At 40.4% G+C, this 27,148-nt stretch overlaps 2 protein-coding genes and 2 non-coding genes across 10 annotated transcripts in view; 2 read left to right on the forward strand and 2 right to left on the reverse strand.

Moving 5' to 3' along the window:
* Positions 1-9,520, forward strand: part of TEX2 (testis expressed 2) — a 56,462-nt gene extending 46,942 nt beyond the window's left edge. For all 6 annotated transcript variants that reach the window (XM_052808783.1, XM_052808778.1, XM_052808781.1 and 3 more), the window contains exons 9-12: positions 3,838-3,960; positions 6,007-6,216; positions 6,450-6,570; positions 7,459-9,520. In XM_052808783.1, coding sequence (XP_052664743.1) covers positions 3,838-3,960; positions 6,007-6,216; positions 6,450-6,570; positions 7,459-7,581 — 577 coding nt within the window. In that variant the 3' untranslated portion in view covers positions 7,582-9,520. The remainder of the gene's footprint in view (positions 1-3,837; positions 3,961-6,006; positions 6,217-6,449; positions 6,571-7,458) is intronic.
* A 1,104-nt stretch (positions 9,521-10,624) lies between these two features.
* On the reverse strand, positions 10,625-10,761 carry LOC128151571 (small nucleolar RNA SNORA50). Its single transcript, XR_008238426.1, has one exon. It is a non-coding gene; the product is annotated as a small nucleolar RNA SNORA50 (small nucleolar RNA).
* A 185-nt stretch (positions 10,762-10,946) lies between these two features.
* LOC128151570 (small nucleolar RNA SNORD104) lies at positions 10,947-11,012 on the reverse strand. Its single transcript, XR_008238425.1, has one exon. It is a non-coding gene; the product is annotated as a small nucleolar RNA SNORD104 (small nucleolar RNA).
* A 2,197-nt stretch (positions 11,013-13,209) lies between these two features.
* The window catches only part of ERN1 (endoplasmic reticulum to nucleus signaling 1), a 39,272-nt gene continuing 25,333 nt past the window's right edge, over positions 13,210-27,148 (forward strand). The window contains exons 1-2 of one of the 2 annotated variants that reach the window (XM_052808785.1): positions 13,210-13,364; positions 24,677-24,788. In XM_052808785.1, coding sequence (XP_052664745.1) covers positions 13,287-13,364; positions 24,677-24,788 — 190 coding nt within the window. In that variant the 5' untranslated portion in view covers positions 13,210-13,286. Of the gene's footprint in view, positions 13,365-20,365; positions 20,408-24,676; positions 24,789-27,148 lie in introns of those variants that run through there. The other variant, XM_052808786.1, reaches the window with a different exon arrangement.

Here is a 27,148-nt window from a genome sequence, read left to right on the forward strand (position 1 = left end):
TCTGTCCATTAATATTAACCTGGCGAGTGACACCTGTCAAATAGCCATCCTGTCAGCTGTGGAGTGTTGATTCTCTTTGTGCTGTATTCTCTTTGTACTTAAGAAATCTGCAGTCCTTGAACAGTAGGTGTTCTCTGATTTAGTGTACAACCACTGCCAACGAATCAAGAAAATATCTCTAAATCTGGCCATTTGTTTAGATACGAATAAAATGTTCTGGTCTTTCAGAGGCCATTTGTTTAGATATGAATAAAATGTTCTGGTCTTTCAGAATTAAGGTACTAGATGCTTTGTATACTCATGTTGTAGCTCTGACCATTTATTCTGAGATATCTTGAAGTAATACTTACAGCAGTACTATATTACAGTGCAGTCATGACAAGAAAATAGATGTGAAAAACTAATGGCTGCATGATCTCATACACTGGTAGAAATTCAGAGGATTTAAAATCAACCTAGATTCTTGTTGTCACTGCTTGAAATAAATATTTCTGAATTTACATCAGTATAATTGGTAGGTGTGATTTTTTGGAAAATCCCTTTAATCTTGTCCACGCAAAAAATGGGGGATAGAGAAGGCATGTCTATACAAATTGAATTCTTGTTTTCTTCCCGATCCCTTCAGGATTTTCTTTGCATATTTTTGTATCAGTCTAGTGCAAGAATGGCCTCAGAAATAATTAGTGAACACATTGATTTCATATTTAAAAATCAGCTTGATTCTAGCTGAGCAGTAGGCCCCCAGCAACACAAATGTAAATGTCTGTAGCTAAGCAACCAAATACTTGAAGGTATAACCATTAACTGTATTGCTTCCTGCACACGGCTGTGATGTTTCAAATGCTCAGGGCCAGGTACCACGCCAGCTTTACATAAAGAGCAGTCTAATGTATTCTAGTTGGAATGAGGTTTTTTTTGGTTGCTTCGTTGTTTTTTTTTCCTTAAATACAATGGTGTTATAAACAAATGAACAAATTAAAGACTCTGAGAAGTATAGAACAGTTTGATTCTCATCTATGCTTTCCATTGTGTTGTGTTAATTTTACTGGCTTTTTAAATTATCAGCTGACAATTGCTATGACAAATCAAACCATTCTGCATGCACTTGCATCCACAATTGTATTGTCTGTAAGTGATGCATGTTGGTTGCTTACGCTCATTTCTATCCCTCAAGAGCCTAGAAGAAACTGCCTCTTAAGATGCAGTAACCACAAACTCATGTAAGAAAGGCATCTACTCATGCGGAAAGAGGAGGGTGGGGGAAACAGTACTGAGTTTTAACTGTCCTTGGATATTGTGGGTGTAAAGCAAAACAAATTGTTCAACGTTGCAGTCCATTCTGTCGTTGCTGCTGCATTACTGTTTGAAATGAAGCATGCTGTTATACAGTTTGATAATGCCGTCTTGCATGCACTCTCAGGAAGATGCAGCTCTCAAAAAGGGTGGAAAAGTATTTAATTGCCAATTTTATAAAATTAATACAGTAGCAGGTTCTATCATACCGGAGATTAGGCGAATGCAGGCAGGCTAACCCCAAATTACTGCAGTTTCTTACCCCATCAGTCTTTTTTGCTATGTTGTACCATGTAAAAACAAACCGATAAATGGCAATTCATAAAATATTGTGCAGTCTGCTCAGGAACAGTACTGTAGCTCCAAAGTGTTTTTCTGCCAATGTTTGCGTCATATAAATGGTCCATTGTATGCAGAGATCCCCTGAAATCTCACTCAAGCTTATTTATTGTTGCTTTGTTTAATGCGAGGAAATCTTGTGGTCTTAGCCAGTTGGTGCAGGCGTGTGGAGGCACTTCAAAGGGCCCCGTTACCTAGACAAATAAAACACCTTATTGCAACAAGGTGACACCTTTGAGAGCCTTGAAAATGCACTGTGCATGCTTTGAACTGGGTGGTATGACGTGCACAGGAAAGTGAAGTGAGGTCACCCCCAGGTAGAAAATGTGTAGTTTGAATCTGACGTAAAAACGTGAGCTTCTCTCTGAGAAGCAGCTCCAGCATTGCTATTTGGGCCAGTGACATGAACCACCCGCCACCCCCTAAGTCCTCAGGGAGGTGGTTCAGTTTGGTGTGCTGTTTAACTCTTCTGCAGGTACAAAATGCATCTCTGGGTAAGAAGAGGTTTTCGATTCTGATTCCGTATCTCGGGTAGCAAATTCTTCAGTGTAGAGAGGTCATGGGATTACTGCTCCAGTTCTTAAACAGGCAGTTGGGAAGGAGTGCTGTGTGCTGTGAGCTGTGCTTGAACTGTCCTTTTACATTAGGACTTGATGCAGCAACTAACCGTTTGTTTTATGGACAGAATAGCAGACTAGCCTTAGTCCATGCCCTGTGTGAGTTCTTGGAAATTTATTTGAAGCATTTAATAACACACACACAAAAGAAAGAAAATGCAGCTATAAACTGTATTCTAAACAAGCTGTAGAATATTATGGTCCTGGGTATAGTCCCTAGGGACAAAACCATGTGCTTTTGAAGCCTGTGTTGTGTAACTATTTCAAGCTCTTGCATTTGGTAGAGATCTGTTAACACCGAAGTGTATTCACGGTATCCTTCCGTAATTTTAATCCGTTTAAAAGATTTGAATTTTTTTCTGTGATTGTGTACATGAGTTCTTCCATAGTTGGAAGTCTAGGAATTAGTTACTACTGTGTGATATTTTGTACCTTAAGAGCCACACTTGTTTGATTTTATTACTTTACTTTTTCCCCCTCTTCTCCCCATGACATTCTTTGCCTTACTCTGTCTTGGACTCTCTTCAGAAAAAACAAAACCTTAAATCCTGTAAACATCACTCACTGTGTCAGAGGAGCTTAAAAATTCACAAGCCCAAAGGTCAGTTTCCCTACAAATACAATAGGGAAAGGAATATTTCCAGCAAAGATACCGAAGGGAGATTATAGCCTAAATTTGTATAGGACGAAAGCATCTCTGCAAAACATCCAAGAAATATTACTTCCCAGGGTTATGTTAGACTTACTCTGTTAATAAAATTGCCTTTTTTCTACATGAAATTGGTAAGTGATGACACACACTGTAGCGACAGTAAGGTGAATTGCTAGTTTGAGACAGTTTTGCTCTGCCAGCGTGAGCGTTGTGCATTTCCGTTTGGAGGCAGGTGACAAAGATCAATTCTCTTCTGCTTTGCATGTGTTACTGTTGCTGGAGATATGTCTACGTTGCAAAAATTGCATGCGTGTGTGAGTAGACAAAATGGAATTTATTGACTTGGGTTAAAAGTGCTGTGAAGATAAGGTATATATGTTGTAAAGATGAGGTATATATGTTAGCACCAGAGTTAACATCTCTGAGGGATTCTGGGATTCAGTTAGTAGACGATGTTATTTGAAGTTGGAGTCCTATCTTTGCTTTTAGTACAAGACAGAATCACATGTTCTCATCTTTCAATTTAAAAGCATGTCTTTGTCATAGTTTTAAAAACAAAACAAAAAAACCCCCTGTCCAGCCTACATACTGCTCAACTTCCATGGAAAGCCACGAGTAGCAACAAGAGATGCTTTCAAATGTATTTTGAATAATCTCCACATGTGATTTGAATATGTAGAATAGCCATTCCCCTGCCATCCTCTTTTATGCAGGATTATATTCTACTGGAGAAAACAAAATTTCTGTTTTGAAGGTGGTTCTGACCGACTGGCTTCAGAGTGGTTTCAGTTTTGTTCTTTTAGATAAAGTTTATAAAAAAGAGGAGGGGACATTTCAGAGTCTCCAACAGAAATACCTGTAATGTCAGCCAAAGCTGTACATGATGAATAGCTATTTAAGAATAATACATTTGACCTGGAAATTGCATTGTTTCAGTTTCAGGCCAAGGGCGTATTGTCTTGCAGACAGTGATGAGGAATCTTCCAGCGCTGGGTCTTCGGAAGAGGATGATGCTCCTGAATTGGCAGGAGAGAAGCAGGTGACTCCAGGAGCAGAAGGGTGAGCTGTCTATGTAGTGTTTGTTAATACTTTCTTCCCCGCCGCGTTTCCAGACTTAGTATAACTGATATCTTGGTCCAGTCCTATAATGCTTATTGACACACAGAGTCAGAGTGTGAGTATATCTAAGCAATTAAGCAAACACAACTCACCCATTTCTAGAGCAAAGAGCGGCAATCAAGCCATGTACTACAAATCGAAAGGAAGCTGCTCTGCTGAGTGTTTTGCCATGCAGGGAGCATTGTTCACCATACAGCACTTCTGCAGAGTGACCTGTACAGTGCTCTACTTGACACCTCCGAATTTCTTCACTATTAAATTACAGAGAGAGCCAAGTGTTTGGGCCAGAGAACCTATGGGGACCTTCTGCAGCATGTCTTGCCAAGAGCAGCAGAGCCAAGAATGTGATTTTGTGTGTGGACTTGAAACACTCTGTATACAGTATTGTACCCATACTGATCCTGCTGATCCCTTATTTCCAGTGTGTTCTTTTCTTTAAGAAAACAGCTGTTATTCGAGCCTAGCTTTCTTCCTCAGGGTTTTGTGTTTTGTTTTTCTTTTTTTTTTCTTTCTTTCTTTTTTTTTTTTTTTTTTTTCTTCCTTCCTTGAAGGGCTTTGAGTGTCTGGGCTATGCAATACTGCCCTCTAATGCTGTGCAAGAATTTTAAAGAAAATTTCCTATCCGTTTTGCCACGTCATTCCCTGTTTTGGCTGCGGTCTGATTTTTTTTTTCTTTTCTTTTTACATCTAATTGAAATGATGCCATGCAGTGAGAAATCTGTAGTAACACTGAAATGTCTCAGACAATCGCAGTGTTTCCTATGTCTGAATATATCTCACTGATTTTACAGTGACTATACCAAAAGGCTCCATGACATATTCAAAATGTTCAAGGGAGTTTCCTTGGAATTTTACCCCTAAAACCTTTTGAAAACTGTGTGATGAATTGTTGGAATTATTTCAATAGATGCATTTCATATCTTTAAAAAATACATAGATCATATAAAGAACTCATACAGACGAAGAGGGAGAACAAAGAATTTTTAAGTAAAATAGCGAAAGAATTTCCTTACACCTTTCAAAAATCTGCATCACTATAGAAACTGATGAAAAGGTTACTACTTTATCTGGGTAAAGTTACAGCTAGTGTAAAATCCAAAAGTTGAAACTAATTCACCCTTTTTTTATATCTGCTGAGGAGTTTCTTGTCTTATCTCATGCTAAGGAAAAAGTTCTGTAAAAGGCTGGATAAACAGGAATTTTTGGCAGGATAGGAAAACGTTATTTCCTTAGCAAGGCTCTCTCTGCTACGTAACAAAAAGAGGCACAATTAGGTATAATATAGTGTGTGAAAATATCAAACATGCTATTCTTAGAGTGTCTGTAATGGGATAGGTGTGAGAAAAGACATATTCAGTCCTTAAAGCATCTGTTTTAAAAGCTAGGATGCCATCTGACACTATTGCCAGGAAAAGTAGTCTCTTTTTGCAGGCATAGTTAACCGTTTTTGGAATATCATTCTACCCACTGCCAAAATCGCCTTCCTGTTCTTTTTCACCACCTTTATACTTGTTGTAAATGCTACAATACCTTAAAATGAAAACCTTTTTGTTCGACAGACACTGTTAAATAGATTAGACATGATGGTTGGGCCTTTTATGCTGGTATTTGCATATGTCTTGGTGCATCTGTGTCTTGACAATTTTGTTAGAACGGTAATAGACAGGTTGTTACTTCTCATACCAGCTTGCTGGCATAAATGATATAAGTATATTTGCAATTTGAAAAAAATGTTGCATTTCCAATGCCATCTGGGAAGAAGTAGTGTTCAGACTGGACGGAATTTCTGCCAGACACTTGTAGCTGACAGAGTACAGCTGCTGTGTGCAGGCTCTGGTAGGTACTGCTTGGACATGTGAATATGTATCTGTTTAGAATTTTTATATCAAAAACTTTAATGATTTAATAGGAAATCCGTGGGTGTTTTAGCAAACAGTAGGTTTACGAAAATTACCTTGATGTACTTTTTCTATTCTCTATCTAAAGGTATGTCGGAGGACATCGGACAAGTAAGATCATGAGAATTGTGGATAAAATTACTAAGTCAAAATACTTTCAGAAAGCAACAGAGACTGAGTTTATTAAGAAGAAAATTGAAGAGGTCTCCAATACTCCATTGCTGCTAACAGTTGAAGTACAAGAGTGCAGAGGAACACTAGTAATTAACATTCCACCTCCACCTACTGACAGAATATGGTAAGAGGAACTTACTGCAGAACTGGGCAATGTTTCAGGTGTGTGCTACCTAAGGGATTGCAACTAAGAAAAAAGGTAAAGTGTAGCTGAAACGGGTTCTGGAAGAGGTGCAATAGAAACTAGTTGTAAATGAAGTAGGAACTGCTATTAAGAGAACATTGACAGTTAACACATTTAAGTATATGCTTCGTTGGAGTGTTTATAATAAAACCTGTTCTGTGTACTCTTGTAAGGTATGGCTTTCGAAGACCTCCCTACCTGGAGTTAAAAGCTCGGCCAAAACTTGGTGAGAGAGAAGTGACTCTGGTTCATGTAACTGACTGGATAGAGAGGAAACTAGAACAAGAGTTTCAGGTGTGTTTCCTTTATATTTTCATTTAATTAATGATAGTTTTGGTCTATTGGAGGGGTGGGGTTTTTAATTTTTGCATGTCCCCTATTTCATTCAAGACTAGTCAGTATCCTCCACTGCTGCTGTTCAGTGGAAAGGATGTTAAGAATTCAGCTGAAGCTGATTTCTGGGATGGTCTCAAGACCATGTGTAGACCTGGATGGAAATCTGGTTTAGCACTTGTCAGAATGGTTTTTAGAGCCAAAAATGCCATTTCTTTGAAATAGGTACCATGTCAGAATTTGTAGTACTTTAAAATAAAAACATGATCCTAGGTGTTCTTAGATGATAGAGAGCCAAACTGTTACCTAAAATTAAGAACAGATGAGGCAGTAAGGTGCCTGTCCTATTATTACTTCTTTTAAGATAAAATAATTTAAAAAAATCACATTGACTGCAGTGCAAAATAGGAAGAAACCTCCAAATTTACAAATACTTGTAGGACAGGTAAACAGTTTACTGACCAGATTCATTCTGGATCCCAACCTGTACAATCAACCAGAAATCAAACCCACTTATTTCATTAAAAGTACAGTTTGAAAGTATATGGGTAAGAGCTGAGAAAGCAGTAGAGTTAAGAAAAGTTGGTATGTTTCCTGTAGAGCTATTTCAGTTTAATGGAAGGTGTGGAGATCTTAATGTTCCTGAGCTTCATCTACAACTGTAACACAAATAAATGGCTTGAGTTAATGGACACCGTAGGGCTTCAGTATGGGCATTGACTCAAATAATGCTGAATTCAAGAACCTTTTATCTGGAAATTTGTTGATTTTAACTAAACAAAACAGAAAACTAAGGTTTCAAGTGGCATATGAAATATAACTTGATTTAATTGTATCTTTTTTTCACAGAAAATCTTTGTCATGCCAAACATGGATGATGTTTATATTCCTTTAATGCACTCAGCCATGGATCCCCGCTCCTCTACATGCCCTCCTAAAGATCTGGTCACAGAGGCCCCTGATCAACCATGACATGTGAAGACTCTTGCAGTTTACAGTATTATAGAAGTTATTCACATGGTTTTATAAACTGTGCCGTAGTTCTCATCCTTAACTTGTGCCACTTCCCCCCCTCTCCTCCCCCAAGGACTGCCTATAACCATACCTTTGTGCTCACTTGCCTGGTTATTGTTCCTGTGTACTTCAGCTACATGAAGTTTCATTCCATTAAGCAGTTGATTATTTTTGTACTGGTTGCCATCAGGATTTTAACTCTGAGGCTAAGATGACCTGTTCTTTGGGGGAGGGAGGAGGAACCTAACCGTAATAGATCAAGGAGCTTGTTGACACAGCTTTTGTTCAGCTTATGTTCTCATGCTATGTTAACGTGCATTAAAGCATTGAAAGGTTGTTTTGGCAGCAAAGGAACTGCGTGCCAAATGGAAAAAAATCCTAAATAAGGAATGAATTTATAAAACTGGAAGAGTATTTTTCTTTCTCAGGCAGTTGGAGGTGTAGAATGAACTGTTTTATGTTCTTTCACTTCTGCAGTCAATAGCTTGTGTCAAGCAATCGAAATATGAAATGCTTTCAGGATAAAAGAATGTAAATTGGATGTATAGGTAATATTGTGATTCAGTGTGGTATATACATATTACTTTTTTTCATACAGAACTTGTGCTTTTTTTGGGAAGCAAGTAGCCATAAAACACACGCAACTATCGGTGAAGGTGGGACTGTCAGATTTTTGTAAATGAGGAGAAAAACATTGGTAAAGCCATGAGACCAAACCATAGCAAGCCGCCTTATAGTGAGGTACAATCACCTTGGTTCATGATTAATTCTGAATGTTTATAAAAACATGAGCACACACATAAAATGTTGATACTGCACACGACCAGAAGTACTTAGTTACCCTACTGTGTATAGAGCCTCTTGCTACAAGGAAACACACCAAGTTTTTTCTTATAGGAGAGTTTGTTGCTGTGAGTCTCTTCCATTGCACCGTGTTTACATGCAAAGCATGGGACCAAATTCTCCTGTTACAGCTGTGCAACTCCAGACATCAAATTGCTTGATGTTTGTAACAACAGCTGTGACTGAAAGACTTTGTCCCCCATGCATTGTTTTTTGGACTTTGTGGAATAGGAATTCAAGCATTGCAGTTATTCAAGCTGATCGCGATGTAATTAAAGACTGTTTCTGCTAATTAATGGCCAAAACCAAGGGGGGAGGGGGAACTGCCTTTTATTTCTATCTGGTATAATGATTCAAGACTAAATGAATGCAGTAAATTCAATATTTGAACACTACATATCCACTATTTAACACATGTAATATTTTTCTGATACTCAGTGTTGCCGAGTGTTCATGGATGTCAGAAAATGTTTTAGTTTACAAAGAAGGTGAGTTTTGGCTCTCCTTTTATAACATGATTTGATTTTTTTTAGAAGTAATTTTTTAAGAACTTTTTTGTATGTTGTGTTGTCACATTTGATGTAAATCAAAATTTCCATGTGTAACTTGATGATTTACCATCTCTAAATGAAGCTATTATATTGAAGGTTTTTTAAACAGCACCTTGCCTGAAACATAAAAGAAAACTAGCATTTAATATATTTAAAATTAATTATATATTTGAACACCTATTTTGGTTACCTTTAATTGAAATATTAGTAGGTTATATTTGTTACCTGAACTCCTCCTTGACCATTCCAGGCTGTGTATATTCTGGGGTTTGCCGATTATGTAGGCATTATTTGCCTTTCATGAAGTCTGCATGTCTTGTACGCAGGTCTTTTATATGATTTAATTTCTATGTGCAATAACTAAAGTCCAAGGACTAGATGCACTAATGTGTAAACAGATTTAGACTTATTACACAAGGTTGTCATATTGCACTTCATAAACTGTGGGTAACTACAATCTGCTTGCTTTGTTTTATTAAATAAATTTACCCCATGTCAAACAATTATTCAGTTAAAATGTATTTCTCCAGTGCTTAGCCACTATCTTCTGCAAGTTGTTTCAAAAACTTCCTTAGAAAGGCAACTTGCCAAGACAACATAGTGTATTATGTGCTTTTCAGTTGTTTTTTTTTTTTAATATACCTGGTGGTGTACTTGGTGGTTTTGGCATGATTTTAAGGTTAACCAATGCTGGGACTGTTCTAGCTCTAAAAGGAAAAGCTTAAATTAAGTAATTTTACTGTAATGAAGAGAAACTAAATTTTACTGCAGCAGTTAGCATTTGCATGAAGAACATGCTTTAAAAACATGTTATTTTTTCACTTTACACCTGTGAAAACCTTGAAATGATTACCAGGAATTACAGAACAGAGGGTGCACATGCTACTTTCTGTAATGGGTCTCTGAGCATAAATAAGCATCTTTCATGGTCCTCCTGGACTTAGCTACTGCTCTTGCATGTCCAATCCTATCACCAGTGGGGGTATAGATGTAACTTTTCTGTACACAGAAAACAGTGCGTAACTCCAGTGTATCTGTCTGCAGAACAGCATGAGCACAGCTATTAACAGACTGAAACGATTGAGGCCCCTTAAATGGCTGCAGCCTCTATCACTGGAGTCAAATTCCCATCAAGTTCTCTTTTGCTGTGTGTGTAAAGGACCCCCAACAGTGGATGCTTTTCTCCTGCTTAATCACTAGCTCACCTTCAGCCAGGTGCTTTACTCCTGCAGCTAGGCAGGAATCCTAGGACATTTGCTACTTGTTCCAAGGCCCCTTTACAAACTGAACCCTGAACTACTTCAGGAAAAAACTAGTGCAGTGGTCTAGGTTGGGTTAAAGTCATGCCAAATCAACCAATACAGCACAAGTAAGCCAGATACCCCCTTTCACCCAGGTTATCACCCTCTCCCATTTTAACACGCCCAGTACCAGAGCCGTGGGCTCCCACCCCGGCAAGGCCTGCCGTGTATCAGAGCTCACCCGGGCCCTCTCCCCCAGCAGCCGCACCGCCTCCTCCCCGCCCGGCTCCGGCGCCATTTTGTGCGGTGGTAGCAGCCGCCCGCGCTGGGGAGGGGAGGGGAGGGCAGGGCAGGCTCGCCGAGACGATCTGTCACTTGCTTTTAAAAGGACCGCCCGGGTCGGGCCGAGCAGCCCCAGTTATGAACAAGCGTTTCGCTCTAGCACTGCAGCTTGGCCAGCGGCACCGCGGGCAGGGCACCCCGCCGGGTCAAAGGCAGTGCGGGGAAGGGGCGGACAGGCGCGCCAAGAACCAGCCGGACACGTTCGCGGGGTGCACACAGCTTTATTTGCCAAGCCGCTCCACGCCGCCGGGTCTCCACACGGGCCCTGCAAAGACACGGAGGGAAGAAAGGAGGTTACAGACGTGGTGCACTACAGCCGCCCCGCGGGGTGGGCGGCAGCCTGGGCGCTCAGTAGTAGTTTTGCTTCATGCAGGTCAGCAGTCTAACACGTGTCAAGAGACATCATCGCGGCCCGGCCTAGCCCGTCCGTCCGTCCACCCCTACCACCGCCAGCGCTCACCTCTGCCCGCCACGCTGACAGAAAGGCCAAGCTACCGCCTCGCTCCCTTTTATAGAGCGGCCGCCGCCCCGCCCCCTCCTCGCCTCGCCCAATAGGATTCGAGCGTGCACGTGCTGGTCCGGGTGCGGCTGCGCGCGAGGGCGGGCGGGGCTGCCGCTCACTGCGGCGGAGGAGGGAAGCGCTGAGGTGGCGGCGGGCCGGAGGAGGTAAGGCTCTGAGAGAGCCTGGTTAACCCGCGCTTCCCCGGTGTGTTGGGGAGCTTTATTCGCCTTTTCAGAAACCATAGCGCTCTTCTCTTTAGTAGTTTGCTCTAGTACTTTGTTGCCGTTAAGAATACAGGGCTTAGTATTAAAAATGTAAAAGCTTAGGCCCTGCTCGGACCTCAGAGCTGCCTACCTCAGGGGCGGTCCCTCAGTTTCTGAGGAGAGGCGCTAGGGGAGCGGGAGGGCGCGCGGTAACGCTCGTCTTCCCGCCACGAGTGGCCTCCAGTCGCCTCAGCCCTTGTTTTGACGTTTTTCCTGCCTCCTGCGAGTCCGTTTGGAGGGACTTTCGTTAAATAACTACGCTTTGGCAGTGGCATACGCAGTGCTTGCGCAACTGAAAAACTCCTCCCGTCATGTAGCATGGCACGAAATTCAGCTTAAAGCCGATAAAATCGTACGTAAAGAGGTAATGATACCTATTGGCTCGCCAGCCGGTTTTCAGATTGGAGGGCGGGACGGCAGCTCAACCCGAGCGGTTCTCTGCCGGGGAAGATGGAGGCTGGTGGGAAGGGAAATGCTGCCATCCTGTGGTACCTGAGGTGCCCGAAGCCGGGAGCTGACCGGAGGCAGCAGGGCAAAAGCAACACCCTGCTGTATTCTCAGGGGAGGCCCCAGTTCTTGCACAACATCGCCTGTGCGTTTCACACAGGCACAACTGCCCGCATTAACTGTCCTTGTGTACGGTTACGAGGACTTTCTGTACGTGTGGTAGAGGTCTAGATGTGTTCCTTGTGCGTGTTGTTGCCATGGCACGCACAATGCAGTGTGTTAGATGGTCTGCTTGTTCTCAAATAGTGTGAATGGTTAAAATCTGAGACAACCATAAAGAAACCTGTCTGTCAGTACCGGAGAACCAAAATCTCAGTGTGGTTTGTAGCTCCAGGATGTTTTTATTTATGCAAGCTTGGAGGTTAGATCATAATGATGCCTCCTGCCCATATAAGCAAGGGCATGCTTTTTAAAAGAAGGAGCTGCCAGAGCTGATCTGCTAAGTGCATATTGCATGCTTAGTACTCGGTGTGCTCTGCAGCTCCGTGAATGGTATCAGTATTAAAAAGCAAACAATATGTAGCAAGGACAAAGTGGCTTTGGTACATAAATAGGCGTCTGAAAGCTAGGCCTTTGCTAAGCAGTGTAAATTTACTCTCTTCTTTTTAAAGCTTCTTCAGTTAGATTCAGTATTGTGTGTGTGTGTGTGTGTGTGTGTATCTGTTCAGAGGAGCGTGGACCTGGTTTTTGGTTCAAAGAGGCATGTTCCTTGTTTTGGCGTTTATTTAAGGCATTGCAAGGCACAGCAGGGTCAACAGTGACTTTGTCAACACAGGAGCTCTGCCAAATAAATTTGGCCTGATCTGCTTAGAGAGCCTAAAATCAATAGGGAAATTGTACCGGGCAGGATGGTGCTGGAGGAGGCAGGCTCTTCCTTAAGCCCGAATCTACCCAGAAGGTATTTAAAAAAAAACAAAAAAACCCAACAAACCGGCACCAGCCAGCTAGCTGTCATTGCACCCCGCGTTCTGAAATGTGACTCTTGGCCGAGCCCCCCCACCCCCGGCCAGGCTGCCGTTTTTTCGGGGCTTAGCACAAACGGGGCGGCTCCGGCAGCAGAACGAAGCCACGGGGCGTCGCTGGCCGCGTCCGTCCTCCCGGGCCGCGGGCCCCCGCAGCCCCCCCCCCCCTTCCCCGGCCCTCCTTGCGCCGCGGGGCAGCCCCAAAGCGACGGCGGGCGGGAGGTGTCCCGGGCGGTCCCGGCAGCGCTTCCCACCCGCGGCGGCGGTCCGGTCAGTACCTGTGCGCGGCCGGGGCCGCCCGCGGTTGACGTCGGTGGCCCGGACCGGGCAGCCCCGCCCCGCCGCGCGGGGAGCGCCGGACACGCTGCGATCGCCCGGCTGCCAGCGAAGGCGGGGGGGGGGGGGGTGGTGAGCCGGCCGGGCGCCCGTGGAAGCCCCCGCGGGTGGCAGCCATGGAGCCGCTCCGCCGCCTCCTTCTCCTCCTCCTCAGCGTGGGAGCGCTGATGGTGCTGCTGTCGCCGAGGCCCGGGGTAAGCGAGGCGCGGCCCGGGTAAAGCCTGCCCGCTGGGCCTGGGGTGGGGAGTGGCGGTGGGGGGGGGGAGGCGGCGGGGAGGGCAGGGACAGCGACGGTGCCCCCGGCCCGGCCGCGGCGGGGGAGGGTGGGCACGGCTCGCCCGGGGTGCGGGGGCGTCCGAGCCGGTGAGGGCCAGGGGCGGCCTCGCCCCGTGCAGGCCGGGCCCCCCGCCCGCAGAGAGGGGAGCCGGGGGCGGGCGCACGGACGCAGCGGTGGGCTCCTGCCGGGGCTTTGCCGAAAGTTTGCCGTAGGTGCCCGTAGCCCGCCGCGTCGGCGGTGTTTGCGAAGCCAACATGCTGTCCGTTTTAGTGTTGTTAATGCCGTGTGCCCGTCAGTACGCGCAGGGGTGAGGGGCTGCAGTGTTACCAGCCTGATCCAGCTGAACAGCTGCGTACCTGCTTCTGTGCCGTACGTTGTTGCATGTGACGCCGTACCTGAACATGTAGCATATATAATAATCCTTGAAATATAAAAAACCCCAGTTAATTTCCCATGAAGTAATTGATGAAGGTAGGACAAAGAAACTTTTGGAAGCTGAAACTATGTAGGTGGATAGAGGAACAAGTGAGACATGCCAGAAGATCTTTGCTCTGTTCCCTTCATAACCTCTTAAGTTGGGGGACTTGCTTTCTTTCTGAAAAAAAACAAAAAAACCCCACCAAAACCAACAACGTTGTATATATGTTGATACCCAAATACAAATGACTAGCTACATGCCCTGTATACTGTCTTACAGCATTTCCGTCATTCTGTTTCCAGAGCGAAGATAGCAATGTGCATGCACTAAGTGTACATATGGTTAGTTGGTACCCAAAAGAGACTGCATTTCTAAATTCAAAGGTGAAAGACAGGGTGCACAAGCCACTGCCCTACAAAACCTCTTAGGAAATAACCAGGTTGGTTATAAGGTATTGTGTAGAGCAATAAAAGCACAGGGAATAGTGAAAGTGGTGCAAAGCAGATGGAATACTGAGCAGATTGTTTGTACGGAGGTAATAATTTTAAACAGTGTACTTTAAAATGGGTGCTGTCTACTGTGTGTGTACTGAGATGGAAAACCGAGTCTTCAAAAATTCAGTTCTGAAGGGTGCTCTTCTTTGTAAATTCTCAGGATCAGGAGACAATGAAAAGGCCAGCTGGCATTTACTGTTTCCATTATACTGAAGTGTAGCAGAGAAAAGTTTTAGGTTATGTTCATTGATGGATTGTTCATTGTTACTTGAAAATGCTGGTGTAATATATAGGGTTATAGTTCAGGTTAAGCAAAGATGAAGGCTTTGTTTTTTGCCTGGGATATAATAGCTCCACTCCCCTTCTTTAAAAGTAAACACATTTAGTACTGAAGCTGCGTAACATACGTAGGGTTGTTACTTCATTAGGAAACTGGAAAAAATTAAATGCAGGCTGTCAACAAAAATTACTTTAAAATCTTTATTTTAGAGTGCTAATGTCTTTGTCTTAGCCTGGACTATAAGGTTGGGCTGAGATCTCTTCAGGGTCCTGACAGGTTTGGGCTTCAGATTTTGCAAGGAAAACATTGATTTGCAACTCATGAAGTTTTAAAAATAATACTCAATAAGAATACTAAGAACTATTTTTATATACTAAAAATACTTTTCAAATCAACAGATTATTACTAAATTTTGTATAATTTTTCTTGCATAGTCACAAAAACCTAGACTTGGGCCCTGATAGAATTCAGCCCCTTTTTTCTCTAGATTTCTCTCTCTTCTTGGTCTCCCTGCCCTGCCATCTTACCTCAGATCAGTATCTGATCTCCGGTTCTGCATTTCTCTGTTTCTTTTCTCGGCTCTTACCCTAGTCTTATTGCTCTGCCAGCTGTAGTCCTCACTGTGACTTCCAAGTTGAAATCTGTTCTGTACTTCAGTTCCTTTTCAGAAGTAGTTTTAATTTCTGTGAACTGAGTCCCAGTCATCTCACCTGTGATTAACCCATTTAACTGGGAAGTCTTATTTCAAACTATTAATGTCACCTGAGTAACAAATTCCCATGAAAAAGACTGGCATACAATTCTTGGTATGGAGGTAATGTGAAAAATATGAGATTACCTAAAGATTTTGCAGATTATGTTTTCTATAGATTTCTTCTAAGAGTACTGGTGATGATCTGCTGCTCTGTATTTTCTTTGTCTGATAAATATACTCTTTGTTACTTTAGATCCCAACTTTAATATTGTTTTCCTACAATTTATGTGTTCATACAAGGGCTTCCTTTCCTGTCTTTTTTTTGTAAGATGAAATGCTGTCTCTTGTTTTTTAGGTGACACAGTGTGTGTGTAGCTTGGAATTGCCCTAGCGCGATGTAAGGGGAACACATTATAAAAGGCTGACATCTCAGATACAGCAATGAGAAATGCAATAGAGCTGTCAATAAATAAGCAGGCACTGTAAATATTATACAGTAATGATTTACAGCTCTCTAGTTTGAAAAAAAACCTTGGTTTTGTGAGCCATGGACTTTCCAAACTGCTCGTTTCTCTCTTAACATGGAGTCAGTGCAACTCAAAAATAACAACCTCTCTGGGATTAAACTGGAATTTAGAACATTGGTCTGTTCCCTCCTGCTGCCTGTGGGACTGGTTTCAGTGCTCTGTTACACGGTGTGTGTGGGCAACACATGCGGGCTGCACCTGACGTGGGAAAACCCCAGCCTTAGCCAGATGTCTTTTCTTCTAATGTGTTCTTTATCACAGCCTGAGGTGTTTGGCCATTTAACTGATGGGCATGAAAACCTACGTGAGACAGCAGAAGGACGTCTTCAATCACTATGTTAACTAACATTTATGTGTTTTATTTGAGTGGCAGATCTCCTTGGTCGCTCAAAAAAATAGTCTGTTTAGGGTTTTTGGGGGGGGGGGGGGACTGCAAACTTGTCTTGCACATCTGAAATTATGGACAGCTCTGTCCTGGAGTGTAAATTCATGTGTTTGTAACTCTGTCCTTCTACTCATTTTGGTTGCTGGCGTTCTTGTGAATATTGAAATAAGTTTTGGTTTTACAGAGAGAATCAAGTCTGAAAACTTAGCTGGGGGTTTATGGTGTAGAGCACCGCTCAGAGTTCAGTCAAGTCAGAGGACAGTTGGAGTGGACCTCCTGTAGTTTTCAATTTTTCCTATTGCAGTACAAATGGGCATATGAATGAAAAGTCGCTGGAAGTGTGTTACAGTGTTCATAAGAAATAGCTAACAAAGACATGTTGGAATTGAGTTTAAGATTAAAAGATCTGTAGATTTGATTTCACTTTCTAAAGAAGAATTTATTTTTTGTCAGCTCTCTTTCATATATTAACTTCATTATTAGTTACACTGAAAAACTCCCCGCAGTAGTTTACTGAATTTTACAGTTTCTTCATGGCATGGTTTTATTATGCATAGTGAGTTTTAGCCTCTAGCCTGACAGTGTAATTAGAGGATAGCTGTCAAAAACAGGTAATAAATCATAGGCTATCTGTGATGAATACACCAAGTGCTTGCAGTATGCGCTAATGTCTAAAAATATTTTGCTTTGCATCCTTATTGGTTTACTGGTTGTGGTTCCAGTAGCATAAGTTATGGTATACGCCTTTTCTTATTGTGAGGAAAGTGTCTGGTGATGTTAATGCTGAAGTTGTTTTTTAATAGTTTTTTGGTAAAATGCAAATGTACAGCCTGATGTATATTAAACTAATTATGGAGTGAGGAATATAGATTTTTTTTTTTTGCTTGAGTGATTATATATCTTGTCAACTTTTTTGTTTGGTAAGCCAGGTGTTACCAAAGAAATTATGAGGATGTAAATTACAGTTTGCAAACCATCCATCCTTTATCATCCATCAGACCTTACAAATTAAGTTTGGTGCATATGTATTCCTACTTAAGACTCAGAAAAGAGAAAATTATTACCTGGTAACACAGGGCACTGATTTGTTTACTATTGAGCACTCAGTTATTTCTATGAAATCAGTAGCACTTCTCAGAGGGAGCAACATACCATCAGCCGCCATCCAGTGTCACTATGAAGTGTTTTCCTGTTCTTTATTCATACTTGAAGAACTTCTTGTGGTACCACCCCCACAGCAAAACATATTTCTAGGTTACAGAACGATAACCTCAAGGACCTGAGTGGCCTGGTTTTCTTTCTATTTGCTGTTTCCACTGACTTCAGTGGGATTTGTGCATACTTGGTGACCTCCATTTCAAAAGTACTGTTTTTAAGCAGGTAAATTAATGGAAGAAATTATTCCTGTGTGGATCTGTTTTTTTCTAACACAATGAAACAAAATAGGGCATTGCTCTGCTAACCCTTAAAAAAATTTGAAATCTTGCGGTGAAGATAATATCATCTTTGACACTGAACTGTACCATAGTCATATACAAACATACCAGAACTTGTTCTACAGCTTTCACTGACCTTCATTTGACTCCATGGGTCCTTCAGAATTGTTTTGAGTTGTTTTGTTACTTTGATTTCTAAAACATTTTATGTAAAGATGTGGTAGATCTAGACTGAGGGGAAGATTCTTATGTGAGGGTTAACTAGTATTTATAAAGTGCATTTCTATTTCAATTTATAAAATGCTATTTCTATTAGATAGTATATTCCTATTCTAGCTTAAACCCACTATTTTCTATTTAGTCCCAAATTTTAGACTGTCACGGATTATTAGCAGTCAGCACTTTAGAGCATTTGTCAAAGTTGAACTCAATGAGAGCTTGAAAATTTCTGTTTTGAAGTAGATTATTAAAAAATTAATTCTAAAGCACTCCCCAAGTAATTTGAAAATATTGTAAATCCTTCACTTAACATCACTGTTGATGTGGAAGATTATTATGAGTACAGACTGTCAAGGCAGTAGAAGCTCTCACTGAATTTCAAAGAGGGTAGTTGTTAAAATAGATGTTATTGCAGTTTCAGATAAAATAAAAGAAGACCCAAACCAGGTTTTCCTTCTGTCTCATTTTCTCTGTTCACTAAATTAAGTTCTTTCTGCTTAGCTGTTTCATGTCCTGACATATTTTTCTTATATTAAATTGTTGTATCTCCTCAGAATTAAAATTGCAGTATGAAATAAAAATCTATTTCGAGAATTTGCATTGCATCACAACAGGTTAGACCCCACCCCTGCAGGGAGGACAATATCTGTGTATACCAGTATTTATGAAGAGGCTATCTCAGGACTGAGATTATTGGTTTTTGTGGCTCTTACTTCACACAAAAATAAAAACAAGTTTGGCTTGTACATACAGGGTTTTATGATTTTCATAGCTTTTCATAACAGTGCTAATTCCAGGCTTTAATTAATCCATTAATCAGTTAATTATAAAGCTTTGTGTTCAAAATAAAGTCTATTGAGTATTTGCAACCTTGATACTGCAGTCTCTAGCCACTGATAAAAGTCGCTAATAAAAAACAATTTCTCTTTTCTGAGTTTGGGTGAAACACAGGTAATTTATTCAAATAATTTAAATTCATTTTTATGTCTATTTTTTTATGTAATTTAAAAGAATAAAACCTTGTTTCCTTATTATTATACTAACTCCCTAGCCTTTTCTCCAAGTCACAACTGTAGACCTTGGTCAAAATAAATTAGCAATATTACATTGCAAAGTCTATGGACTCATCTGTTTTGTTTTGTTGGGTTTTTTTTTAAGTTTAGGTCATAAGCTTCAGCAGTGTCAGTGTATTACTCAGCTGGTTAATCTCAACTGCATGGTATCATATGCTTTGAAAAGTATGAGTGAATGGAAGATTTTTTAATACATGGTATATTATGTATTTTATCTGTGTGCAAATACAACTTTAGAAGTAAAGGAAGAACTAATGAAATTTGCCCTATATTCAGTCTTTCACCCAAAGATGATGGTATCCTTGACCCACAGGGTTGCAATGACCACATCAATGCAACTTTGATGGCTGAATATAAGCCCTTCAAAAGCAGTAAAACTTAAACACAGACTTACGGGGGAGGTGAAGGAAATCATTAGGAAAAAGTGGTATTAAGACAAAGCCAGTTAGAGTGGAGGGCATGAGCTTAGTAGGAGCAGCGATGCTGCCCAACTGTATTTTGAACGGAAAAGATGCATGCATGTAGTAGAATCTTTTTCTCAGTGAAATCTGTGTGCCTCTGTGCTGATTTCACTCCCAGTGAAACTCCTTGGGCAGCGAGCAGAACTGGGTCCAGAGCCCTCTGAAGAGAAGCTGATTTCTCTGGCTCGATAGACCTAATAGCCTCTTTCAGAGTACTGTTCCCTTCTGTTCCCTTGATGCTTGCGAATGCGATGAGCACTTGTCATCTCAGGAAGAGTTCATATCTCCCTGTTAATCACAAAGTGGTGGTAGGCACCGTAAGAGTGGTTGGTGGCAGTGGCACATTTTCCCCCAAACCAAGCATACTACACTGAAAAGCTTAAAAAAAGTTACTGTAATTTCAAGATCTTAGTCATATCTGAGAAGTTTCTAGGTCATTCTGCCTGTGGGCAACATTCAGGTGTTCATCTGGTTTTCACCAGAAGCTGGTGTGAGTAGCTTCTTCAGCTTTGGTTTTCTTTCTTTATCGTTTGGCTTGTAAGTGATCAGGTGGGTAGATGTGTGGAAAAGTTTTCATACTCCTGTGACTGCAGAATGTGCAGAGGAACTCTTCGCACATTAGTACTTTCTATTTGGTCCCAAGTCCTAGCAACCTTCTAAAACGTCAGTAGTCTGGAAGACGATACTGGTTACTGATGTTTTGATGAGAGTTTCAGAGCTCACATTTGATTCCATAATTTCTGTAGCCTTGATGCCACAAATAGATATTCAAATGTTAAATATGAAAATGTTAAATCTACAGATCTACAACAAGTAGTGTACCATATACTATATATGGCTGATATTTGATACTCAACCATAATCATGGTGGTTATTTTACAGGCACTTTTTTTGTGAAGATGATACATGCTTTATTCACTTCTCAATAAGAAGACAGGAAGAGAACATGCTTTGTGAAGAATATACTGATTCTGTAAGATAAGAGGATAAAAGATAAGAAAAACTTGTGCAGAGAGTAAAAAGTAGCCTAGAAGAACAATCTGAGTCTGTATACATGGAAGATGTCCTGGATTTGCTATATGTTGTATTTTATTTGCAACTAAACTTCAACACTAGTCATTACATTCTGGGTGTCAAATTCCCACCTGCAATTTAAAGGAACTTCAATAATTTTCACTTCCTGCCTTTAACAGTTGTATGTTCTTGCTCAACTTACTGTGTTTCACTCTAGGTGAAGTTTCACTGTATTTGTTAACTAAAATGATCAGTTTGGGTAGTGGATGTTTTTGGTGTAATTTTTGATAGAAGAGCAAACAGAGTCATTCCAGTCTTTTAAATTAAATATTTTTGTTCATGGAGCAGTTTTAGGGTAGATAGGTCTTCATGAAGAAACAGGTATTTCTTGTGTTCCCTGTGGTGTATAGTGTACAGGATTTATACCGTATAGCATGTTGTATTGAAATACTGTCTAAAAATGTTTTCTGCCTTATCTATGTATCTGTTGGAAGAATTAAATTCTCTGGAATAGGGATTTTTTGTGAGTATAGCTGCAGTGAAAAATACACATTTGTTTGGTATGAGAAAGCTGAAATGTGCTTGTCAAAGGTCTGAGTAAAAAACAGTTTGTTGTTCAAATTTTGCAGTCCATTATGATTTCTTCTTTGAACTCGCACAGATATGTAGTATGCACTTTAAATGGCTACCTGCTGTCTGATGTTGGGCAATATCTGGCAGTTGAGAATGATGGTTAATTAAATGCAGTTAACTTGACAGGCACAGTTTGTTTTGGCAATTAGTTGAAATTCAGAGCTGGAATATTCATTCAGTGTCTTTGGTTCATATTTTTTGTTTTGTTTTGTTTCTATTTTGTAAGCCCAGAGCCCTGCAGACAGCTTTACACAACTGAGGCTTTCAAGTTATTTCATTTATTACAAAGCTATCTAAAACAAAAGCCTGGAAATATATAAATTGTGTGTGTGTGTGTGTATGTGCATTAAGAATATATTGGCTTAAAAGTAAACTGGCTTTCAACATTTTTGTGTGTAGGAGGAAGAAACTCCTCACCTATCCTGCATCACTGTTACCCAGAATTGTTTGGGGCGGAGGGTTGGTAAAATGCATTGAGATCTTCAGGTGAAAATTAATACGAGTGCAAAATGTTGCTGCACAAAGGTTAATTTGGAATAAATTTTGACCACTGTCCATTGCTTCTTGTTTTCATCACAACACTGTTTCTAGTAAATTTTGACATTTTTGCCCTTTCTTAATAGCTTGAAACCAGAATGATTAGTAATGACTGCATGAACATCTCTGAGCTAGTATGTGGCTATGCATATACATATGTTTTTGAGGATGACTACTGTCAGTTAGGTCTGAAGATCTAACCCCTATACAAAATGAGTATCAGAAGTCACCCAAAGAAGAAGTAACTCTATGGGGAAAATGTTCTATGATATGGAGGATTTCCTAACGGTTGATCCTACTGCTGGTACCCTATTGAATTGAGATGTCTTTTTGTGCTTAAATAGCTGGTGAGATCAGTTCAGTCTGCAAGTCTTCTAGCTTTTCTGAGCTCAAAAGCAGTTTGGCCTGCAAAGGGAAAGAAACTTGTTCAAATGCAGCTTTTTTCAGCCTCCTGGTATTCCTTGAACTGGTGTCTTTTTGGGGCCACATGACAGCCCACTCACAAAATATTCATAAATCTGCATTTGCACCACTGTCATTCATTGCCTCACACCAGTGATAAGAGTGAGGGAATTTGTCAGTCTGATGCAAGACAACATTGCCGAGTTAGTGCCCCACTTGCTCATTAGTGTCCCAGGTTAGGAAGATTAGTTACTATAATTCTTAGATTATTAAAATGTTGTACAGGGAGCAGTTCTTTGTTTGCAAAGAAGCGTATCTTTTGCGTAAAAGCAGTTATAAAGATACCTAGAATGCAACCCCAAGCTTCCCTCCTTCTTGTTTTTGTTCAAGTATAGTTTTCTGCAGGCAGCTAGGCAATGAAGGCTTTAAAAAGTAAATCTCAGGGAGACAAATTGAGCCTCACAATTAGACGGCTTTCAGCTCCAAATGGATGTGATAATGGATTGTGGTTGTGTCCCCTTCTGGTTGCAGAATCAGTGGATCTGGCTTGTTAAATGCTTATTTAAGGAAGATGGGAAGACTGGACTAGATGATTATAAGTCAACTACACCATCCTAAGTTGTTTTGGGAGTTCATGTACAAAAAGACCTAAAGGACAAAATTTTCATTAATTGCTTTGATACAGTGGCTACAATAGTTTGGTTTAACAAAAGTAATAATACAAAAGAATGAGAACTCATAACTCTACAATACAGCTTCTCTTTGCTCTTACATAGAAATCAGGTCATTAGGCTAGAAAGATACTCTAAGTTCAGTTCTGATTAGTAACATCTTGAGCTGCATATTTTATAGGCCAGCATGAGAGGAACTGTTATTCAGTGTCCCTCTTTGAACAAACATTGCAAAGTTTGATTCCAGATGCAGCTGTAAATATTTTATTTAAGTGCAGATGTCTCTGCAGCCTGCATAACTTAACTACATTAGATAATGAAAATTCTATTTATGTGTTAAGATAGATCTCCTTTTTTTCTGGTCTTCCAGCAGTTATTTCTGATCTGTGGTTTGTGTATTGTTGATTTGTACTTTCATTTTTTCTGCACTGTGTATTTTAAAATTGTCTGCTTCAGCTGTTTTCATTATGACTGGAAAGAAGCATGTATAATACTTGTAGGTGCAACCTGAAAGTTGGCTAGTTATTACTTTATTATATTATCCTTTTAGTTTTATGCTTTACCTGAAAGTCTAACGCTTTAGTTGTGTTGCATTAAAAATGTATAGTTTTCCAAAGAAAGTTACTCCTATATGTATGCATTTTAATTTGGCAATTGTGTATTTTGCTTTGCAGTAATTCTAACATGACTGATAATTGGTTTTTACAATTTAAGTCATTGAAGACATTATTAATTATTAAAATGCATGCACTTTCATTTCATGAACTATGGTAGGTTAAGAATTATGTTTAACTGTGAAACTTCCTAAACGTGGCAGGTGGCATGCAGATGAGCAATGCAGATACAGTCTACAAATGACAAGTTACTTGAGCAAAAACTTGAGACTTGGTAAATGGAAATGGGTCGGTCTTAGGGTGTATGGGATCATCTTTAGGCAGGAATAGAAGAGTAGACATTAAATTAACATGTTTTTTCTGCTTTGTGCGATGAATCACCTTGGACTTAGCCTCCCTGTTCCCACGATAACTACATAGTTCTGAGTCCTCAGTGTTTGTATGATGCCCTTTTAATAAAATTACATGCTCTGTAATAGCCAGACTCAAAAGCTGCTTGTGCTATAGGAATGACAGCAGGCATCTAACAGCTCTACACACATATGTGTAAATACGGAGTGGCACGTCCCCAGTGGCAGAATGATTAGAATGTCAAATTGAGGTTTGAATTCTGCAGCTAACTGCTTTCTAGGAGATGTCTGTGAATGTGTTAATACATATGGACTTTCTTAAGCAGCGTTATTTATTATCTACTGCAGAAATGCAGTATTGGAAGACATGAGGTATAAAACCATAATTAAGAGGCTTAATAGTATGGATCTCCTCCAGCCTTTAAGCTGCATCTATCCTAAATATTTTGCCCTTGCTCTGAGACAGCCTACATGCTTGCAGCTCCATCCTGTCTCTCAGCTGCAGTAAGCCCAGTAGAATATTGATCACCTTTCAGTTTTATTTATCCATATGCTACCCAGCCAATGTCTTTTAATCTCTAGGGGACTAAACCTCAGCAAAAGTATGTTCTATTTACTTGGTAGTAGCATGGTTTTGACATTAACACTTAGGTTCTCTGAGCTGCTTTGAAGTTTCTTACTCTAGCTAACTTATCACATAGTCTTTGTATCAATTCTTTCCTAGATCAGCCCTATCTCCTGTTTCTCCGAATTCTAGTACAAGACGACTTTGATATAAAATTGAAAATGGAGGTTGAGTTAAAGCATCCCAGTTTGTCTCTAGGGGAACTTAGCACAGTAAGCAGTTCCATAATGTTGACAGGAAAAAAAAAAAAAAAGTCACTGAATTCAAAGGGACAAGAAAGTTGTCCAGTCTGTGCAATTAAAAAGAAGTGATGTTCTAGAAAATGTACTCTATGACAGTTACGAGTAAACTCTGTAGTAAATAATTACATTCCGCATATGGGTTTTTCTTTTCCAGAATACCAGCTCAGTAACTGTTCCAGAAACACTGCTGTTTGTTTCAACCCTTGATGGAAGTTTGCATGCTGTCAGCAAGAGGACGGGAGCAATCAAGTGGACTTTAAAAGAAGGTGAGCAGGAGGTGTCCTGATGCTCTCTACTCAGTAACAGTAATAACAGTCATATCAGTTGATAATTCAGACTGTTGTAGGGCCTGGTAAATACTTTCTTTTCCTTCTTAATTTTGCTGTTGCTCCAGAATTAAGCTACAGTGTTTCTAGACTCGTGTTCATATTTTCACTTGCAGATCTTTTCCAGGTTTATGGTTTTTTTTTTGACAGAACTTGTTTAACTTGATAATTTGTTTAATTGTAGTGATATAATTGGTAGGTATCATGTTTTATGGGAATGAGTGCAATATAAGCAGGCATAGAACAGAATAGAAGTCAAACGAGAGTGTCAGCTGGTGGAACTGGTGGCAAAGTGCTTGCATGATTCTATCTCTGGAATACCCTACATTCACTGGTGCAGTGGATATCGAGCAAACCTCGGGTCTTTTTTTCTATAATAGATGTTTAGGAACAGCATGTTTTTTTACATAAAAGAACTGCATTTGTGTAAAGAAATTTAACATTGCTCAGTGACTGGAAGTGATTTTGCAATTTTAATTACTGAGCAAATATAGGTCATTCTGCCTTCATGAAAAATTCAGTATTTAATACAAATTTGTTTTAGTGGAACTCCGATTACGTATGGTAGAATGATAGTAGCACTCTCTGTTCACTTCTGGAAATAAATTAGAAAGCAGGTCAAATGGAAAGGAGTCACAGTGATTGCATCATTCTGTCCTCTATTTTTAAACCTGATGTCAGTTTAGTAGGTGAGCTGAAATGGTAGGAAATGGATTGTGCATATCTGATGTCTGCAGTACAAACCAGTTGTTCTTATTTGTAAAGCCATTCATATTTGAATGCAAATCTACCAGACAAAAAGTTAACTTCATAAATGAGCAAAGAATGCTTTTGTAGCTCCTCTTGGAGTAAAAAGGGGTGAGCAAGTATTTTCTTGAAGGATCTTGGTTAATAGGTGTGATTGCATTTTCTTCCCTGTCTCCTCTTTAAATTTAGACCCCTCTTTTCCCTGAACAGGCGTGAATAAAAAAAAGTTATCAGCCTCCTCCTTTATTGTTGCTATAGGCTACTGCAGTATTAACAGAAGCTTACTGGTTTTTGCTTGTCGTTCAGCTGACATGAACATACACTACATAGTCGTGTCCTAGAAGGGTATCATAACTGGCATTTCTTTGCAGCCAGACTTAGTAAGTGGCAAGAGGTTTTTTGAGGAAGAAGGGAACACACTTTGGTAACGAAAAGGGTCTTTGTCACAGTGTATTGCTCAAGGAACTTCCCTTGTTTAAAAAAAAAAAAATTGTTGCAAAACTGTTGTTGGTACAGTAGAACTACCAGACTGGATAATCTAGTTTTATAGGACTTTTTTTTTCTCTCTGTTGCTAACTATGTATTATTCTGCATCTTATGTACATGAGGTATGTTCACTTGCTTTTTGCAAAGCACTTATTGCCCATTAGTTTAATTCTGTGTAATAGAACAACACACAAGAGTCAATGAAAAAAAAATAATGAATGGTAGTTATTGTTACAAGATGCTTCATGAGTTAACTTAGTTAAGTGTACATGGAACAAGGGCCTGTACATATAAATTGGCAATTAATTTGTAATTGGAGAGGTTTTATTTATTTTTGCAAAACTGTATTTGTTGGTGGCCACCCTGTGGGTGGGAAGCCCAACAAAGATGCGACAGTGTTGGAAACTAATAGCTCAGGAAAGTCCTTGCCATCTTGCTGTGCTAAATCCCTGGAGAGATTAAATAGTGCAGAATTCAGTATTAATATTAGTGTATAAACACAGTTGTTGGGTGCACTCTCTCTGTCAACAATATGCTTGTATTGTTATAGAGAATTACCTAGTGGGAAGTTGCATGTGTTGCAAGCAGTGTTCTTGCAGGTGCTGTTTTACCCTGATTATCAGACAGTGAACCATGTGTTGTAGTTCATGTACTTTGAGAAGTTGTGGAGGTCACCTGAAGTGCTGCAGCGGCGTTCATCAGGAAGAGAATGTTTTTTTTTACTGCACTTAAGCAGCAAGGTATTTAACAAAGGGCAATTCATGTACATTTTATTTTTGCTGGGGAAAAAAACAAGGCAGTGTTCATTAGGCAGTACTTAAACATGAAAATCTTGCCATGTGTGGTTTGTTTCAATTTAGCACGGAAGCTTATCTTGGGTATGCAGAGTAAATGAGCCAGTGGTTATCACCACAATAATGTTTGGGTTTCTTGCCTTCATGTAGTGCTGGCAAGAAAGGCAGTCTGAATACTTGTGCTCCCCATAAAGCAGGCCAAAAAGTGGGTCTGTTAGTAATAGGACTCTCCAGTAGTTCAGAAATAAAGCTGTGTTCCCTGCAGTTACATGC

Source organism: Harpia harpyja, chromosome 14, assembly GCF_026419915.1.
Source record: "Harpia harpyja isolate bHarHar1 chromosome 14, bHarHar1 primary haplotype, whole genome shotgun sequence".
NCBI classification, from domain to species: domain Eukaryota; kingdom Metazoa; phylum Chordata; class Aves; order Accipitriformes; family Accipitridae; genus Harpia; species Harpia harpyja.